General features: G+C 48.5%; 1 protein-coding gene across 1 annotated transcript; it reads right to left on the bottom strand.

The window, feature by feature from the left end:
- Window positions 1-2,514: 2,514 nt before the first annotated feature.
- LOC149365756 (uncharacterized) lies at window positions 2,515-18,783 on the bottom strand. The gene is made up of 7 exons (XM_089569212.1): window positions 18,728-18,783; window positions 15,814-15,991; window positions 14,038-14,202; window positions 9,924-10,168; window positions 7,264-7,435; window positions 5,376-5,604; window positions 2,515-2,726 (listed from the first exon to the last, which is right to left on the bottom strand). Exons 1-7 carry the CDS (start codon window positions 18,781-18,783, stop codon window positions 2,515-2,517), a joined length of 1,257 nt encoding a protein of 418 aa, XP_089425338.1.
- Window positions 18,784-21,146: the final 2,363 nt, after the last annotated feature.

Consider the following 21,146-nt stretch of genomic DNA (forward strand, 5'->3'; position numbering starts at 1 on the left):
TTAGCGTATTCAGTTAATCAGCGAACTAATTAAAGTAGTTTGCCTCTTAGCTGGTGACCGCCGTAGCCCTCAGTATAGCCCCAGGGTGAAAATAAATCTAAAGAAATTTACCTTTTTTTTTAAATTTGGACCTAAAAAAACACCCGGTATTTTCGTTCCTTCCGATATACTTGCTGCTTCAGAATAGATGACCCACTATGTCGCGCATACCAATTTTCTAAACACAAACGCCAAAAAAGGACTTTATGCTATGCAAACTTTTTATTATTATTCGAAAAGTATGCCACGTACAAGCACTCAGTGGGAGAGAGGCGGCGCATGTGGGCAAAGTATTAAGGTTTCGGGGTTTTTTTTTCGCGAAAACATTACTGTTTCTGAAGCGTGAGTGTAGAATTTAGGCTTATAAACAAATTGCCCACTGTGGTCTTGGATACCAGAACCAGCTGCACAAGGCAAGTGTGCGAATGGAAGAGATACACCCGCGAAATGAGTTTTTGTTTCAAGTTTTTCGCCGAGACGGCGGAAAATCATTCAGGCTGCAGGCAACTATGTGCGCTTTTACGCAAGGCGTCAATATGTGTGCTTGTGCCGGTGTCTTCTCCCGTGCATTACACTTGCAACGAAATCCAGCTTAATCGTCCATTCACTGTAAGTCTACAAAATAATGTTTTTTTTATCTGGTCTCCTAAACTACCGTTAGCAGAGCTGCGGATGTAGATCAGATTATTTGGGCAGCAACAAACTTTTTATCCTTGTTCGTAAGCGGGGTTAGAAGCAACGGAAACCAGTGGGCTCTCATCTAATCTGGAGTCCCCAGATCAGCGTTGCGAAGTAGCCACATGTTCCTCCTCTCCCAGCCTTCTTTCTTGCGCGGCTCGCGTCTTCCGCAATGCTCTTTCTAATGGGCTCGGTCGGGGCGGCTGCATGCATCTGAGCGGTGCGTTGAAAGACCTTGCAGAGTCATGGGTTTGCCGTCGCGGACAGTGAAAACTGCTGTAAATGAGCTAGGCACAGACAGGAAGCCCCACATGCTACTAGCGCACTCAAAGTATAATTTACGTGGTGTTTTGACGCAAGCGGTGAGGGCGACGAAAGTGCTTAACGCGACGGCCGACTTCCCGGGCGGTTTCTGGCATGCTGTACTCCCTGTACGCTGCTATTAAATAATTTTCAACGCAGCAGCTTCACGAAATACTTCTGAATGGCGTGTCGCCTCGTGCGGCTACGGAACCGCAGATGTACCGGGCGTTTGCAGCAGCACAGGCTGCAGGTCTTACAGAAGTTAGCGCAGAAAACGGGATGTGAGAAGAGACGACACGAGCTCTGGTAACAAATCGATGATTACCGCAAGCGAAGCAATAAAAAAGAAGCGCTTAGAACGTACAAAAACAAAGGTGAAGATATCAGACATCGGAACAAAACACAGTTTGACTTGAGGTTGGAATCATCTCGGCAGAAGAACCTCAAGTCGCAAGAAGCAATTTCTGGCAACTTTCTGATCCTGCGGAGTGTACGACCAGCGAACATAAAAAAAAGAATGCTATCAAGTTCTGCAATAACGAATGTTTAACAAAACTGGCCCCAGCCGTGAAAGACAGCTGTGACCTGTGAAGATAACACAAGGATGTCTGCTCGTTTAAGGTCGTCTTCTCGCAACGAGGCACATGGCAGGAACACCTTGCACAACAAGCTTACTAGATTGTGCGAACAAGTCAACACTTCTTATCACAAGAACAGGGCCGCCTCAAGAAACGTGGCATGGCAGCGAGAAAGCCGGTCAGCCAGTCTGGGCCTCAGGTGACGTCAGCAGTGTGATGCAAAGCGCAGGGCGCAGGCGATCTATGCGTCGGAGGCGCTCACCGCCGCTGAGTTGCGGTGTGAAGCTGCCTACCAGGGTGACTTTCGCCTCTTAACGCGCACTTGTTCAGAAAGTTGCAGTCCGAAGGCATTATATGCCAGTAAGAACCTGGGTTTCAAAGGAAATCTAAACGTGACGTCAAAGAAGCCGTAATACTTAGCGAAGTGACATTTCTACCGTACCAATATCTTTTCTTCGCTGCCGAAAAAAGTTCTCACCAAGTATATCAAAGCAGGGGCCCCAGGCCCCTGCTTTGATATACAACGTACGTACACAAAACTTGAAAGCACGAACTGATGGGCGAGTTGGTTGTACATGATATGATTGAAACAGCGCAAGGCCGACGCCAAAGAAGAGAGCGGAAGAAAGGAGGAAATGGACAACACAGCGCTGTGTTGTCCATTTCCTCCTTTCTTCCGCTCTCTTCTTTGGCCTTCGGCCTTGCGCTGTTTCAATCATATCAGAAAACTTGACTTGTGCAGTACGAACCGCTGACACTCTTCGTGATGGCTTTTTAGTACAGTATTGTTGTAGCAGCCTATATACAAAGCTAGCCTGGTGGAGGCACCGGTCGGCGGAGGGACCAACAAGTATAACCGTCCAGTCCCACCCCCCCCCTCCCCCCCGTCCCACCCCTTCCTTCGAAATAGCGGTGATTATCGGTGGCGAGATCGTCGGTGCCGTCGACTGCTTCTCTTTCGCCTTAATTCTATGCGCACGCCGGGAAGGGGGCACCACAGCGTACTAGCGAACGACAGTACGGCGAGCGTAAACCCCACCATGAGGACTAGGGAGCACCACGCTAGCGTGGCGTCAAACTGTCCTAGGTGTCCTGGGGGCCAGGCCAACAGTACTGCTGACAAGACACCTGCAATGAAAGGGCAGGATAGTGCATATCATTGGCATAAATGAAAGAGCTAGTTGGTTCACTAAAACTGAGAAAGGCACTGTTAGCAGTTTTCCTGCTGTAAATTTATTCATGCGTAGATATATACCGTAAATATTTCCTTCACATATTTCGTTCAGTCATCCCCTTTGTGAGCGTCGCATTCGTCCTCGTTTCGTTGTGTTGCGCTGTTCCTAGATGGCGTTTAAAGCCGCCGCGGTGGCTCAGCGGTTATAGCACTTCGCTGAAGTGGCGGTCCTAAGGGAGGGGGGGGGGGGGGGGGGCGGAGGGGGCGACTGCCCCTTCCCCCCCCCCCCCCCCCCCTGTCCCCCCCAAAAGCCTTTGCACATTTTCTCGAACGTCCATTTTCGGGCTCTCATAGGGCGAGATGTGATTTCTGACATAGGAATGGAAAGCTTTTTCGTCTGTGATGCGTCAAGTAGTCCCCTATTCGGTACGGTCACAGTGTCAGCCGCTGCCTCAATTCACAATCCTACGTTCTACAGATTTGTTTATTTATTTATTTATTCTAGTACTTGAAAGACCCCAAACCAGGGTTATTACATGAGGGATGGATTGTACAGAAATATCAACAAAAAACGAACATATTCTGTACAATCCCAACATCAAGGTTCAAAATATAAATGAAACAGGCAAACAGCTCGGAAAATCAAAATGCAAAACGCTCAAATGCTTTCGAATACTAAAGAAAAAACAACACAATAATAAAAGACCGGAAGAAGCGCTGAACGGTGGGTAAGAGTTCAATAACGGATTAGAGAAGAGAAAAAACCGCATAGTAAAACAAAGTGCAATAGGGCAACGTTAGAGGGGAAAGGTACACGAAAACCTAAAATGTGTCTACAGATTTAAGTTTATCTTTCAATGCAAGCGTGTCTTGTATTATTACAGTGGCATCGGGAAGGCCGTTCCAATCTTTTGCTGTTCGGATGAAGAAAGACTGCGCAAATGTTTGTGTTTTTGGGCAACGGTATGACACCTGTTGACTGTTTTTGTGACGAGCTGAAAACAGGGAGTGTTTGTGACGTAACTGCTTAACGGAAATGAATAGAAACGATGAAAGAGGGCTAAACTGGCTAATTTCGACGGTGCTTTAATAATTGCAAGCTGGATCGGTTCTTCAGATCGGTTACACTTGTGTAGGATGAATAATCGGAATGCACAAATCTATTTGAAAGGCTGTGCGCTAAAAAGAGATTCACAGGAAAAGGATAGAGACGACAGGAATGAAGCGCCTTACTAATGCACAAATCTAATGACATGATTTTGATAGTTTCTGTGCTCTCAGAAAGGTGATGATTTTTGGTTCCTTAATGTGGTATAGGCTAGTAATTTTACATGTCCTGGGGCAAACTTCACTGAGCGTTGAAGATAGCCAAGTTATCGGCTGGATGCTACAGTGACGTGGTTGATTTGCGTTGACCACGTAAGATCGTGACACAGGTATAATCCAAGATATTTGTATGCTTTAGTACCGTGTAAACGAGAACCGCAGATAAAGTAGTTATGTGGTATTAAGTTCGAGCGTCTATGGAAATGCATGACTTTACACTTAGCAATATTTAAAGACATTTGTCATATTTCACACCAGTTTCCTACTGCTATAGTAAGTCACGTTGTGAGCTAATACTGTTTTACAACAGTATCAGTTATACAACACGTTGGTAGTTAGTTATACGAGTGCTATTCATACGTGACTGTCGAGGTATCGTGGCCCTGCCGTGCCCTCACAGTTACGTTTGCGCTTCATGACTGGCACTATCATTCGATTTAAAATGTTGTGAGATAAATATATCTGTTTTGTTTGCGTGTTTTATGGGGGTTTAACTTCCCAAAGTGACTCAAGCTATGAGGGACGCTTTAACGAAGGGCTCCGGAATTTTCGACCGCCTGGGGTTCTTTAACGTGCGCTGACATCGCACAGTACGTGGGCCACTAGCATTTTTCTTCTATCGCAATTCTACCACCACGTAAATGTATATGAATCATATAAGTTAATGGTTACGCAAGAAATATTCATATATAAATTATAAATAGATATGAATTACTTATGCATATTGTTCATGTAACCGTTAGCATTCAAAGCATGAGTTATGGTATAACATTTTATCGTTCGCAATTGACTCTTCAACAACAAAGGGCACACAAATTGTTCTACAAATAGTGTTAATAAAAAATCGTTGTTTCTATGTTTTTGCCTATATTAACGTCTTGAGTGACGTCATTGTGTTCCAGCCAGTCAGTGACTGGCGTTCCACCCAGTCATCGAGGCCAGCGTTGTAAAGATGTCACGTGTGACGCCACTATGTTCTGTCCAATCTGCTTGTTGCTTACAATCCAGTGGGCTGGTTAGGATGACGTCCCAAGATTACGTAACCTCTTTAGACTAATCATTAAGTGGGACCTGCCGTGGTGGGCAGGTTGCGATGACGTCACAAGGTCACACGACCTCTCTCGAGCAATCAGGGCATGTTTTGATGGCGTCACGAGGTCATGTGACCTCTCTCGACCAATAACCCAATTTCGTGACATTAGACGACGGAGTTTGCTCTTGAGAGGAACTCCTGCTATCTCATTCAAACAATTCGATCGCTGCAAATTGAAACTGACCTGCCAGGTCGGTCTCCCAAACCGGTCTGACGGCCTCGGCAGTCCAGGCCAGGGACAGTGAGTAGGCGAGCATCATGTGCAGGGCGCACGTGTCTCCGTTGCGAACGCTCGTCTGGAAGTGCAGGATCAGCACCGTCACGGATAACAGGTAGCCGCTGAAGAGGAACGTCCAACGGCCGCCCGGTTTTGACCACCGCGCGGCATGAACGGAGGCCACTTGCTCCAGCACCTGCGTAGTTGTTGCGCCAACTTCACCCACCCAGTGTGTTTCGAGATTCAGTTTGCTTCGCGTCGATTATTGCGACGCTCAAAGTTGCTCGCCGAATGCTTTTCCCAACCTTAACGCTAGCCCATTAGGGCTCAAATTTGCGCAGCAATGGCATTTCATGGCACGTTCTCTTCGAAACTACGTTTAAGTAAGTTGCGCTCGCCCGTGTCAGTGGCATAGATTAAGAAGTCCATATCATCTGAGGCGATGTTTAGCAGCAACAAAAAAAAAGTAAAGGGACAATCAAGCTCCGCTTTAAAGGGGCCCAGGAACACAATCCTAGTTAACTGTTTTGCCTGTTGATTGCATACAGTGAGTTATAATGGTGCTATTAGCGTCGGTAATGCCGCGTATATTCCGTTTTTTAATATTTTAATGTCCTCCAAAAAACCACGTCATGGCTCTGATGGTGTCGCCACACAGTGGCGGGTTTTTAGCAGCGGATATGACATCACCTGGCGCGAGCTTGATGATCAGACAAAAAGTAAATATACTGCAAATTGTGTGAATAAATAGAGACACATTTTGTCACCTGTCTGCGTTTTATATTAGATCAACAAAAACAACTTTTTTGTCTTAGATAAAAGCCCTGAAAAGCAAGTAAAATAAAAATACACCACTAGGGGCGCTCTGGCATGGAAACGGCGCTGCCAGTCTCAGCAAGAGCGAGTTACAGAGAGCAGGCAACCATGGAGTACAAACTTCCGCGACGTGCTCTGGCTGGCTGTTTTGATTGGTTGCGCCAGGTGCCGTCATTGGGAGATCGAAATAGGAGTGGGAAGCCCCGCCAAAATCGAGTTGAGGGCAGCGTTTTGTCTGCTTGTATTTTCAAAATTTCTTCACTGAATAACTCCCGTTCCTGTGCATCGATTCCTGTAATTCTTTTTAAGTCAGCATCTGTGTGACATGAAGAACCCACCTGAAGTATAGCCGGTATCCCCCCAAGCAGTGTTTCGCAGCCCCTTTAAGGGTATGGCGTGATAAAGTTAATGTCGATATATGCGGAATTGTCATTCTCGAGTTTACATTCATGGATCCCTGGGAGTCTTCATACCACTTATGGTTCAGCTGCCAAGTGATGCGTCACTGCCCTGCGATGGCAGGTGCTACGATCGATGGAGCTTGTGAGACGGGGGACGGTCAATTTGATCACAATCCGCGGGGCAGGTTGCCACAAAGTCATGCGATCTAGATGGTGCACCTTGGTTGCTTCTCCACAGAGTTTTCGCTCACAACGCCAACGGCGCTGGATTTTCTGCAAAACGAGAGCCTTAATGCTACAGCATTAAAAGGAACGAGTTCTTGATAGAACTGTACCGGGCACATCTCTCACACGGAAGGCTTCGACGGGAACTGTTTTTTGTCGCCTCCTTCTTCTCGCCCCGAAAAGAGATAACGGTGCCGATTCATGTTTATTTCGTCCGGAATCACTTAGGAAATACTCCCTATCTTTGATCGTTCTGGGCGGCACGTCGACCAGGAGTGTCTAATAGGAACGAATTGCCGGTGGGAACGTTTTAGAACGCCACAAAATTGGCGAGTACACTGCCGCAATAACTGAGTGAAACGCCTCAGTTATTCGACCGTCGCTGGAACAGAGGCGGCACTAAGGCTACTCACCAGCCTGACGATGAGCATGGCGGCCTGCGAAGGGATGACGGCCAAGCAAGGCAAGGCCACCACGTCCGGGAAAGCGACGCGGGCCATGATGGCGGCCGCCTGGATGCTGACGCTACTCGCGCTCATGGCGATGCGGCCGCTGCTCTCCAAGAAGAGCGCCAGTCGAAGCAGCCTGCGGAAGTGCCACACACCAATCTTGGGCAATCAGACGATGTGCAGGTTCTAGGCTGAGGCTTCCTTGCCTGTGGGGTCGTTCCACGGACATTAAGGCTTTTATCATAGCGCGATAGCTACCGCTTACCGCGCGTCGCCAGTGCGCACTTGCTGATTGGTTCTGACGCGGAGGATGTCCGCGCTGCTGGCAGACGCCTGGCGCAATCTGGCGCCTTCATCTGGCGGTCTGCGCATCCGTACGGACAACGCGCACTACTCGTCCAGCAGTAGTAGGACGCGCTATGCTAAAAGGCTCTATATTGGCTACCCCCTGTCATGGTAGGCGCTGGAGAATGTCGGAAAGGAAAATATACTCTCTCTCGTTCTTCAAAGGCTGTAAGGCCTGCCAATTACTATTTGTCGATGCGCCGAATTTCGACAGAAACAAACAGGATGGGGACTAGAGAAACGACAGTCTGGCAGGGCGAAGTGCATCACGCTTCCTCTGCGTGCCTTGATGTCCTGCCGTAAGTCATTAGTGGTGTGACGGACGGAACAAACAGAAGACATCACAGGAGCAGGACACGTGAGCAACCGTTTTTCACTGCTGCAGAAGTCTTTGCCAACGGAAATTCTCTTGCTCCGTTTGCTTGCGTCACTGCCCCACAAGAGGGAATATATTTGAGCGTGTTGGTTCACCGTCACACAGAAAGCATAGCGCAGTAACTACGAATTACGAAGCGACGCCTTCTTCCAAGACACCCTGATCTAGCTTAAAAGACCAGGGCACACTATCTTTAACTTGCCGACACCTGGCGCCATCTTTTGGCGATCTGTGCATCCACACCAACGATGCGCGCTACTCGTTAATCGGCAGTGGTACGCACTGCACCAAAATGCCCTGTAATGGCTACCCTCATCACGGCAAGTGATGAGAATGCCGGAAAGGGAAATATACTCTCTCTCGTTCTCCCATTGCTAGTGGAGGAAATAAGTTTATGGATGGATGGTAGGAAGCACAGATGGGTCCCCACGGAGTGCGTCAGTTCCGAGGCCGCGAGGCCGTTGACGATCTGGGCCTCTACTGGCCGGACACATCACACATACTTCCGGAGTCTGAAAAACCGCGAAATGCACTTGACGGTGAGTAGCCGGCAGGTTGGAAAAGCCTCCTAGTGTTGTAGGTGAGCCCCAGGTAGCTACTGACCCCGTGTTAGGTTTTCCTGTCTCCGATGGTCGGAGCCCGTTGCGTATGGTGGGTGGTCGGGCATCCCGTGAGTGGGACCGCACCATTGGGCAATCTCGATGCTCTCCCTGCCCTGGCCAAGCAGGCCAGCAATGGAGTCGAGACAATCGAAGGATATGATCAAAAACCTCGCTGTCCCCATTCCCAGCCTTTGTCCCAACCTATTCCCTACAACCATTCTTCCAATCCATTTGCCCATCCTTTCCGCTACTTCCCAGGGGAGATCAGGGGAGTCTCCCCGGGCCTGCTCCCCCGGCTGTGGGTCGCTATAGTAGCTTTTTCCTTTTATTTTAATTTTCCACCCATGGGTGGTGAAATTACAATTTGCCTACGGGCCTATTCTTTTATTTTCGAATTGGGTTAAGCCTGTTGTACGTACAGCCTTTGTCAAAAGTTTGGAGCCCAGGGGATTTTCTTTTGAGCCACACTGTGTCGTTCTTAATGAATCTAGCGCTCCAAATTTCCTGGACATAATAAGATTTCTGGTGCTGCCTCCTGCAATAGGTAGGACTTCCATGAATGCTCCTGGAGTCCCAATATAAAGCTTGGAAGTGAACGCCCTGGGCTATAAACTTTTGACAAAGACGGTACGTGGTGCAGGCAGCGGCATATTATTTTATTTCCTTTTCGGTTGCCCCAACATATTCTTTGTCCTGTCCTCGCCTCGTCCTCTGTAGTTACTGCGTTATGCTTTTTGTGTTACTGCGACTCGCCGAGTTCCTCGCAGTTCGCTTTTGAGGAACATATCTGGCCTCCCTGACTTGAGTCTGTGACTGTAGGTACAGTCTTTGTCAAAAGTAACCAGGCTGCACGTTTTTCTTCTCAGTCGTATATTACAACTATTATGCCAGCCCTCAAGCTCTAAATCTCTGTATGGTAAGAAGAACCCCTGTCCTCACCTTCAAGGAACTTTTTTATCTTTACAGAAGCCGTGAGGCCTGAGAAGCAAACCATGCAGCCTGGTTACTTTTGACAAAGGCTGTACGCTCCGTATCTGCTGCCAGTCGCTGTCGGGTTGCAGTGCACACGAGGAGAGGGCGTGTTGTGGTGCTTGCGTTTCTGTGCTTTAGTTGTCTACGTGTTAAGAGCACGCACTGTCATTCGAAGCGATCCGTTCGCATTGAGAGCCCACGTGCGGGACAAGATACGATCGAGCCCTAATTTCAGCTCTCGATCAGCCGGTCTCTCCGCACGTCGCCAAGATGCGTATCGAGGCCCACGCTTTAGTGGAGTGATACGCCTTCAATGGGGCCCCGTTTACCTCGAATTCAGACCCTGGTCGCGAAGAGCCGGTCGCCGTGACACGCTTCGCCAGCCGGACGACGTTTCGTCGCCGTCTTCGCACCGTGTTCTCTCGAAGGGGACGCTGCAGCGTTGGCCCACCAGGAAGCACAAGAGTGCGGCCACGTAGCATCCTCCCGCGGTGAGATGGACGGTGGAGACGCTGAAGGTCAAGATGTCCACTTGCACAGCCACCAGGGCCCAGATGACGTGGCTCGCGCAACCCTGTGAGACGAAACTCTGTTGGGGTCAAGGGTTGCTGTACTAATGCACTAGCACGAAAACGAAAAAAAAGAAGAAATATTTAACGCCGTTAAACCGAGTGTGACGTGCGAAAGCAGTTGATTTCGAATTGGCTTGACTATTGCCTAGATTCCCTTAACTTGTCCTTTGAATTCGCTTGTCTCTTGCCTGGATTGCCATATGCTGTCCTCCAAGACGAATGCTTCTAAACTTTCGTACTACGTGACCGCTAAACTTTCGGGCCGCCGCGGTGGCTCAGTGGTTATGGTGCTCAGCTGCTGACCCTAAAGACGCGGATTCGATCCCGGCTGCGGCGGTTGAATTTCTTTGGAGGAGAAATTCTAGAGGCCCGTGTACTGTGCGATGTCAGTGCACGTTAAAGAACCCCAGGTGGTCGAAATGTCCGGAGCCCTCCACTACGGCGTCTCTCATAGCCTTAGTCGCTTTGGGACGTTAAACCCCATAAACCAAACCAAATCTAAACTTTCGTACTACGTGACCTTCCCGTAGCCACACCGTACCAAGTCATTTCATCTAAAAGGTCAAGGGTCTTAAGCTCAGGGGCCAAGGGTCAAGGATCAAATGTCGTAGCTTCAGAGATCCATCGAGTTTTTCAGGATTACCAGTAAAGCAGTGAATAAGTGAATAAAACACAAGGTAGCAAGAGTTTGTGTGGAAGCTATAATCCGCCGAATGCCAGCATTTATTTATACTATACCCGCTGTAGTGACTCAGTGGTTAGCGCACTCCCCAGCTTAGCCCGAGGACGCGAGTTCAGTCACGGGCTCCGCGGAAGCGTTTCGACTGAGGCGAAACGCAAAAGACACCCGTGCGCTGGGTGCCGTCAGTGCGGATTAAGGGAACCTCGAAACCATATTTGGTGAGGTTAGCAAAAGCGCACGAGCGATCGGTAGTCTACCCCTCGTCACCGCATCGCAAAATATTAAAGGGCAGCTGCAGCACTTTTTTGAGAATTTTGCGATATTCAAGGATTCAAATCTATATAGGCTGTAGGTAAAGCATGCCAAGTGTTTTTGCACTAGCATTTGAAATAGTGACGTAATCGACGATTGAATTTTGCGCTTCTGTTCAATGCACTCGAGGTGTGCAGGAAAGTTCAGCGTGACGTCACGGAAGGAATGATTTCAAATTACCGCTGCCGTCAGCCACACCCTGCCCTCACTCGTTAGACGCTGCCAAACAACTCTCCGCAGGGTTTGCGTTCGGTGACGTTGCTTTTTGCCTTCAAAGCAGGCGTTTGAGCGTTGTAAATGTATACCGATGCCTTCGATGACGTCACCATGCACCCCCCCACTTGGCGTTGTGTGCTGCGGAGAAGCTTGAAGGGCGTCCGGATTTTAATCGGCGTCTACTTCACTATTTCAAGCGCTAGCCCAAAAAGACTTTGCATGCTTTACCTTCAAGTTTCGCACATTCGACCCTCTTAAGCTCGTTGATATCTAAAACCTATAAAAACCTATGCAGTTTCCCTTTAAGCTAAAAATCAAACTAAATATTGGCTGTCAGGAAATAAAAGGCGGAGTACCTGTCTCACTTCCTGGTGGACACCTCAACCGCGCTATGGGGGAAGGGAGGAAGAGAAAAAGGTATCGTAGTAGAGGGCACAGGAATAATTTCGAACACCTGGGGAAATGTAATGTGCACTGACGCTCTGCACACGGGCGGAGTTCCCGGGTTTGAACCCGACCACGGCAATCGCGTTTCGATGGAGGCGAAACGCAAAAGGCGCCCGTGTGCTTTGCGATGTCAGTGTACGTAAAAGACCCCCAGGTGGTCGAAATTATTCCGGGGCGTTTCCAAGCCCTCAACTGTACAGTAAGTCTTTGGTCCCGGAAGTCTTTGGTCCCGGAAGTCTTTGGCACCCGGAAGTCTTTGGTCCTATATGTACGCACTGCAATAGCATTGCAGACCTAGTCCACGTGCTCTGGACCTGCCCTTCCTTTAATGACCCGAATATAAGTGTGGAATCCTGGGAGACTATTACTCAACCCCAAAGTAGAAGAGCAACGCTAAATCATCAGTCTCGCCTTAACCGCCGCCAAGTCACAAGGGATTCCGGCCGACGGTTAGGGGAATGAATGGGGGGTTTAGGCAAAAGCCTTCTCTCTTACCATTTTTGACGGGTGCAAATAAAAGTTATTTCTATCTCTCTTTTTCACCGGAGCCCTCCACTACGGCACTTCTTTTTTCCTTTCTTCTTTCACTCCCTCCGTTATCCCTTCCCATACTGCGCGGTTCGGATGTCAACCGAGATATGTGAGACAGTTACTGCGTCATTTCCTTTCCTCAAAAAAAAACTTTATTTTTTTCATTTCCGGTTTCGTCTCCATCGAAACGCGACTGCCACGACCGATATTGAATCTGCTTTGCTTTTCTGGGCTTCAGGACCTCTTCCAAGCTACTCTCGTAGCTTTTCGTCTGAGGCACATTTCCTATATTGCACTGGGGAGAGTTAACAAGGAAGTAGTTTAGCGCATTTGCAGTTTAAACACAAAGACTGAAGCAGGACAAGGAAGAAACGTTACAAGTTCTGTTGAACCATCTATCTATTATCAAAGGCCCTTTCGTATGTGATACGTTATCGTCATAGTGTCTACTCATTGGCATCATTCATGCCCTTCTGGTGCGGTCCGGGTGTCCACCGAGAAATTAATCGCCAGCGCCTTTCCTCACAAACGATTTTCATTTTCTATGTTCTATTGCCCACGCATAGCAATAAAATCTCAGGCAAAGTAAGAAAACAGGCACTGTCAGTAAGACCATTCATGAACCTGATGTATATAGTACTTTATTGTTTACTGCAGGCATCCCTTCAATCAATCAATTTTGTCTTATTCTGCTGGATTTAAGAGGCCTGCACATTGGCCTTTGCAAATTCTGGGGAGTGCGGTATAGTGTGTCTTCCACGATGCTAACGCCAACTGATGCGGATTTGTAACCGAGAATGGCCACAATACAGAGAAAAAGGATACAAACTTACACTTTGATACTACACTACTTTGATAAACAGTCGTTTCGGAATGCGTGCGTTAATGCATTGTTGGCCTTCATGCCTACAGAATTGAACTCAGGCTTGTTATGCGCCTTCCTTTAGCTTTCGAAGGTGAAGGTCATTTCAAGGTTAAATTTGCTTAATCCGCGATTGGAGCCCGTGGTCCCGTAGTGAAGCTTTCGCTTCTAAGAGCTTTTGACGAGCTGGAAATATTAAACGTGTATTGACATCCCACATCACACAGATGCCTTTTGCGTTTCGCTTCCATCGAAACGCGGCCGCCGCGGTCGGGTTCGAGCACTTGTATACTCCGGCTGAGTAGCCGAGCACCCTAACTACACTGCCACCGCTTCACGACTTGGACTGCCTCGGCCCAAATCGAAATTCTTGGTTTATACTTAAGGTGAAATCTGGTATTAAAGCACCCCCCCCCCCCCCCCCCTTATTCACTGCCCTGCCGTGAGGCTGTCACCAGCATAGTTTCAACCTCTTCTTTCTTTCGCTCCCTTCATCCCAACCCGCACGAAGCAGTTGAGGCGTCCACTGTGAAGTGACTCAGCTACTGCGCCATTTCCTTTCCTCAAAACAAATTTTTGATTTTCATAACGTCCCAATTAGAAATAACAGTCAGTTCTATGGTTCCACTACAGCATGGCCTGAAGTGGAACTGTTGGCACTCATTCGGTTCCTTTAAACGCGTACGAAATTTTGTGCACTCGTGACCTAACTATAGCGCCTGTCACGACGACAGAACACCTCGCAATATTACAGCAAATACTGTCGCTACGTCAAAACTATGTCCTGGGGCGCCTACTCAACGCATGGCGCCCTGGCTCACCTGCCAGTGAGCGAGGAGCCGGGAGTCTTCGTGAAGACAGGTCACTCGTACGACGGCCGACGCCAGGAAACCCTGCGCTGCTGCCGCCACGTACAGGTAGCCACACTCCTTGGCCACCAAGGCTAGCGCTAGTGGGATGACGGCAGAGGCGCCTCTTCGCCACGGCTGCGAACAGCATCGTCTCACTGCAGGCTTACTCCAGCGCCAAGGCCCAGTTCGCGCGCACGGCTAATTTTATTGGGAAAGCAATACTACTTGCACTTTGCACGGTGACCACCATCGTGCCGCGGCGGTGACCACCATTGGCCTTCATTTGACCTTGGTTGCATTAGTCGGATTAGATTGGATTACATTAGATTGGATTGGACGGGATTGGATTGGATTGAATTGGATTAGATGAGATTAGATTAGGTTAGATTACATTGAATTGGATTGGATTGGAGTGAAATGGAACGGAATGGAATGGATTGGATGGGATTGTATTGGATTGGATTAGATTGTATAACCGATGCATCACCACAAGTCTAACCACAAGCTCCACCACCAGCTACACTACCAGCTGTACCATGGCGTAGGTACGGATATTGCTTTCGCAATTACCGGGCTTAACCAAGCTAAGCCACAGCGAATTTTTCTTGTTCGTATTTCTAGCAGCGGTGTGTCCACACTTTTTGCCTTCATCCGTAAGTTGAGCTGACTTCCTGTTAACTATCAAACGACAAGCTCAGTTGAAACCAACCTTATTCTGATATTGCTTTCGCAATTACCGGGCTTAACCAAGCTAAGCCGCAGCGAATTTTTCTTGTTCGTATTTCTAGCAGCGGTGTGTCCACACTTTTTGCCTTCATCCGTAAGTTGAGCTGACTTCCTGTTAACTATCAAACGACAAGCTCAGTTGAAACCAGCCTTATTCTGACCGCTACAGTTATACAGAGAAGAGATGATGGTGCTAAAGAGGCGGGATTTGAACGGCCAAGTGCTGCACGCACTGAGGCCTTGCTGAAACGTCGTGTTTGTTCGGAACCTAACTCATTCAGCGTATTATGGCAGTAAGGCTTTTGAGTTCCGGGCCCGGACGGGATTACAGGTGCACTGTTATGATGACGAGCTAGGTCGGCACGTAAACATTAAAGGGAGGAACTTCTCCCGAGGGCCAAAAATTTCGCCGAACGCCGGCCCTGAAGCCAAGTAACAAGATGTGGCCCTGTAGCTTTTCGCAGTTACGACTCCGCTTGACACTCGTCACGGAGGCTGAAAGTCCGTGGCATTTTTGTGCTGATGCCTTTGTGCAGGTTAAGCATGCCGGAAATAGTATGTGGTCCCTGCAGTTCTTCAGTGCGGTTAGAAGACTTAGAAGTGCATCAGTCAACCTACAGGCTGTCTCATTTTTCTTCACCTTTTAAGTAACCTTTTGGGGCTACGGAACGGTTAGATGCTGACTAGTTTCGAAAAACAGCGCAGACAGATGGGGGCAGACTGCAATAGCGGCGCATGAGATGCGCTTATAAGAACTACCGGTTTCCTTGACAAAAGCCGGATGTTAAGACGTAAAATCGCAGTGCTTAACAGTCACTTCATTTCCTTTCAGGATTTATTGAAACCGCTGTAGTCGCATTTGGAAACTTGTGTTGGCCAGCTCAAAGGCGTCAGGGATCTGTGAGAGAAGGCCGCATTCAAAATGCACCAGTGTGGTCATGGGACACAGGCGAGCTCGGGCGAGGTATAGCGCTGACAGAAGATTAAAAACTGTCATTCTTATGAAGGATTATTCCCCACCAGTAGTTTCCGGGGCCAAATGCGGCCGAGAACCAGTCCTGCCTGCTGGACGGCCATCAAGAAGCAGGTCTCGTTGTGGGGCACGCCTCGCTCATGGTAGAAGCGGTAGTCAGAGGCCCACTGCGACACGTAGCCAGCATGCACCAGCAAGAAGGCGAAGGTCTGGTAACGCGGAGCCCTGCGCCAGAAACACCAGCCGTGCCATTGCTTAAGGTCAGCGTGAGGACCCCGCAGTCATTCTAATTGTGCACAGCAGGAGGGACAATCAAGTAAAGCGTTAAATGACGAAGTTACAGACTTGATATTACGTTAAAATGAAAACTGGCATTACTTTTTTTTGGAGAGCGGCGCGAAAAAATAGCCTATGTCGTCGTCGACTAGGAAGGCGTTACGCCTTCTGGACTGTCCATATATGGTGGTAGCCGCACTGGGCTACTGGTCAGGTCCCCTGGCTGATGGTCTCACGGCTGCATTCGCGAGCCTGTTTTTATGCGATAGCATAGAACTGTCGTCGGATCTAAACCTCGCCAATTACCGGTGTCACGAAATCTTCCGATTGGTCGAGAGATGTCACGTGACCATGCAACGTCATCACTACCTGCATACCGGGTTGTGTTTGGTTTGGTTTATGGGGTTTAACGCCCCAAAGCGACTAAGGCTATGAGAGACGCCGTAGTGAAGGGCTCCGGAAATTTCGACCACCTGGGGTTCTTTAACGTGAACTGACATCGCACAGTACACGGGCCTCTAGAATTTCTCCTCCAAAGAAATTCAGCCGCCGCGGCCGGGATCGAACCCGCGTCTTTCGGGTCAGCAGCCGAGCACCATAACCACTGAGCCACCGCGGCGGCTGCACACCGGGTTGTGCGGTACCGAGGTTTTAGATAGCATAATAGCATTGAGTTCACGTCAGGAGCGACCCGGAGCCGTCCGGTGTCACGAAATTCGTTGATTGGTCGAGAGAAGTATGACATACACGTCGAAGATCCGCATTATTCCGGAGCCCTCCTCTGCGGCACCTATTTCTCCCCTTCTTCTTTCACTTCCTCCTTTCTGCCTTTCCTCAAAGCGCGGTTGAGGCGTCTACCGACAGGACAGAGAGTTACTGCGCCTTTATCTCGTCAGAACCAGCGCGTCGGCTCAGCTACTGCATTGGGCTACTATGGCGCACGGCTACTGAGCCGGAGTACCCGGGTTGGAACCAGATCGCGGCTGCCGAGTTTTGATGGAGGCGAAACGCAAAAGGTGCACGTGTGCTGTGCGATGTCAGTGCACGTTAAAGAACCCCAGGTTGTCTTTATTTCCGGAGCTCTTCACTACGGCGTCCCTAATGGCCTGAGTCGCTTTGGGACGTTGGTTGGTTGATTGTGTGACTTTTTTGGAGGAAATCGTGCTCAATCGTGCTTTAGGCTATGTGGCGATAGTGACAGATGTGCGCTGCATGCTTTGGCATTAACTTTGTGCCAGAAACGCTGCCACCTGCCAGGGTGGCAGGGTGGGTTGGGACTTTAATGTAGATATAAAGACAAGCGGGAATTTCTTACCACTTATGCGGGAGAATATCCCGTTCCTCACGCTCGTAACGGCTCCCACAGCTGTGAACACCTCGCGAAATACTTGCGCAGACCTAAGGCCCAAAAAAGGAACATAAACGCTTGAGTGCAGTGGGGTCGTGCGGGGACCCTGGGGAGTGCCCCGAATTCCTGTTGAAATAAAGCTTTTCTCTCTCTGCGCAGACCTCGTCTTTGAGAACCAAGCATTGGTGCAGCAAGTCGAGCATATATCCATTTATTTCTCCGTCCACAAAGCTTCCTTCATGAAAATCAAGAACTGTAAGTGGAGTGTTTCTTGGAGGAGGAATATGTATGAAAAATAAGAAGTTGTATGTAACTGTACACTTCTTGCTCGAATTCTTCGCCTCAATTTATCGAAAAGCTGAAACAGCTGATGAGCTGCGCTCAAATCTCGCATCGGGAAGTAACATAAACGGCAGCAATTTGTTTTTTCGCCGCAATAAAGCTACGCTCAAGCTATGGAATAACTGATATTCGTAAACACCAGTTGTAAATACTGTTGCCTTCATCTTGTCGGCATAGACATCTCGAGTAGTCGCAGTACAGACTGAGGTTTGCGCCCCATTATGCGCTTTTTCCTTTCTCGGAATGCTACATTCCTTAAATTGCGAAATAGCCGACTGCGGTTGCGTTGTTCTTTTAAATAAAAGTTCGTTATTTCTTTGCATTTATTTGGGTTGCATAAATAGCAATGTTCATACTTTAGGAAATTAGTTTTCAGTAGAGGAAAGACATGGAAACTGTCTCACGTGATTCTTGGTTGACACATCAACCGTGTCGTGAGGGAAGGCAGGAGGGTGGAGTGAAAGAAAAAGGAAGAAAGAGGTGCCGTAATGGAGGCCACCGGAATAATTTCTACCACCTGGGGAACGTGCACTGACGTCGCACAACACACGGGTGTAAATTGGTTTTTGAGGAATGTAAATGACGCAGTATCGGTCTCACATACCTCGGTGGACACCTGAACCACGCCGTAAGGGAATGGAGGAAGGTGGGAATGAAAGAGAGAAGTGCCGTAGTGGAGGGCTCCGGAATAATTTCGACTCCCTGGGGATCTTTAACGTGCACTGACATCGCACAGCACACGGGCGCCTTTTGCGTTTCGCCTCCATCGAAACGCGGCCGCCACGGTCGGGTTCTAAACCGGATACTCCGGCTCGGTAGACGAGCGCCTGGCGTGAAATCCTCATAAACCAAACCATATTTCCTCCCTTTACTTCAGGTGCGGTTCGGGTGCCCACCGAGACGTGAGAGAATTACTGCGCCATTTCCTTTATTCAAAAATCAATTTTCAAATTTTTCCTTCACCAAAAAGCTGTGAGAGTCGTGACAAGGCTTACCTCGGTTCTCCCGCCAGGAAGCTGTCGACGTGGGGACTGGAGTCGTAGTACGGCATCGACTGCTCCTTAGTTATGCCGCAGCGTTAGTGTCCTCAACGCTAGGACAGATACCTATAATGATGCGTTCCTCAAACGCACACGCTGCGCTCTTCAAACTTCTTTTACTTCGACAGCTGCAATTCGCCCCCTTCAGTGTAGACGGCGCGGCCGAAGCCTACCGCCGAGTGCAGGTTCTGTGGCGAAACAGCCACGTATGACCACATACTATGGCAATGCAAAGAACCTCCACCGGAGGATCTCGTACGAATTCCTTCTGTTGAGCGATGGGAGGCCGTGCTGGTCAGCTCGGACCCGGGCATTCAAGCCTTGGCCACCGAGTGGGCCGCTCAGGTCGCCGCCAGCCATGGTTTGGTGGCCATCTAGCGCGGACCGTCTGCATCTGCATTTTTGACGGAATAAATGTTTTCCAATCCAATTTAGGAATTCCCAAATTCAAGAAAATGTGTAAAAGGCGGCCAAATGTGCTACAGTTTGCACAGGAGAATGCTATGTTCTACGCTATCGTACGCTTTAAGGATTGTTGTTGGTGGTGGTGGCTATTTATTAATAAGAATTACAATGGAAGGAAAAGCTGTTGGTAGCCGCGGAATCTGCCATCGAAAAAACTGAACCATTCCATATGTTGCATACAAATTTGCACATAAAGCCGTCGTCCCATCTTCGATCTCCCAGCTAACAGGACCCCTTTCGTTGCGTCGTCTAATCTGTCAGCCTGTACCCTATTAATACTCCTTTTCCTCTAAAACTCCTAATCATTCCAGCAGTTCACCGCCTGTGTCTTGGCCACTCCCGCCGTAGTGGGTATGTGCCATTCTACTTGAGGCCAACCAACCAACCAACCTGAAGCACCTGAGCTGCGGCTATTTTTGTGACAGAAAGGACAAGGAGAGGACAGGCAGAGAGAAAAAAGAAGCGACAGCAACCTAGATTTATGCATGGATATCTGAATTTCTAAAGGACAGATACTTTTACTGCGCAGAGGGTACCCTATGTTCTAATACTTATCATCAATCAAGAGGAGTGCCGCAAGGTTCGGTACTATCACCGCTGCTTTTTAATATTTTGGTCAGTGACATCCCCATCCGTCCTGATATAACAGTTTTTGTGTATGCAGATGACATAGCTTTTTCGCCTCGGCCACGGATATCCATTCCCTTTACCAGATTCTGCAGGGATATTTGGATGCTCTTGGAATTTGGTTGCACCGTATTAATTTATCCCTGAATGTTAACAAATGTGGCATACTGGTATTTCCTCCCTACACGCCTTTGCACATTTCATTAGCCTTTGCTCATTTCATCACTCTAATCTGATTCCACAAGTGGAATCTGTTACATATCCAGGTGTTACCATCCAACCTTAGATTGGAGCCTTCATATAAAGAACAACGCGCAGAACGAGCTTTAGGCCGGCTGACACGAATCGCCAATAAAAGGTTTGGGATTCGCCGCGACACATTATTGTTACTATACAAAGCTTATGTAAGACCTATACTTGAATTCGGTTGCATTTTGTTCTCTGGTAGCGCAAACTACAAGGTTCAACCCTTAATCTTACTGGAAAGGCATGCTCTACGTCTCTGCCTTGGTCTCCCAAAATCAGTTTCAAACACCCTGCTTTATCTCGAGGCCAGTATGCCCGATTTAATTTCCCGCTTTCAAATACTCACGGTGCGAAATTTCCTCAAGTCGTTGGACCCGATGACTAATGTCAGTACTCCTATTTTTGTGTCTCAGCAGGCCTTATTTTTTTTACCATCATTGGCCACGATATCAAATGCCACAAATTACCTTAACGCAGAAACTTTTAACACCGATTGGTGTTGATCTTAGTTCTTTGCAGTGGGTTGACGACACGCCGGCAGCAGTGGAATTCCATTTTGACCACATCTTCCCATCTCATGCGAAACACATGCCCACAAACATTTTAAACGGCATTCTTTCTGGTCATATAGCGGAATTCCCCCATCATGTGGTGCTTTCTACCGATGCCTCCGTCAGCTGCCAAAAAGCTGCAGTTGACATCTTTTCGCAGGATTTGGCATGCTATTCTGTCCGCATCCCAGATTATATCCCTGTATTCTTTGCGGAATTTTTGGCTCTTGGAATGGCCCTGCACAAAATTCCGTGTCATGTATCTCACATTATCATCCTGGCTGATTGTTTGTCAGTTTTGGTCTCCCTTGAAACTTCCCAAAAAGATTTTTTGTGCCGTTTCCTGCGATTTTTTGTCCCGTCCACTTTAAAGGAGGTCCGTTTTGTCTGGGTTCCTGGTCATGCAGGCATTCATTCAAACGAGGTGGCTGATTATTTAGCAAGGTCAGCTCTTGACGGGTCAGTAACGCATCCCGTCCCGAATT

This window comes from Amblyomma mixtum, chromosome 1, assembly GCF_055824585.1.
Source record: "Amblyomma mixtum isolate Tamu chromosome 1, ASM5582458v1, whole genome shotgun sequence".
Classification (NCBI taxonomy): Eukaryota; Metazoa; Arthropoda; class Arachnida; order Ixodida; family Ixodidae; genus Amblyomma; species Amblyomma mixtum.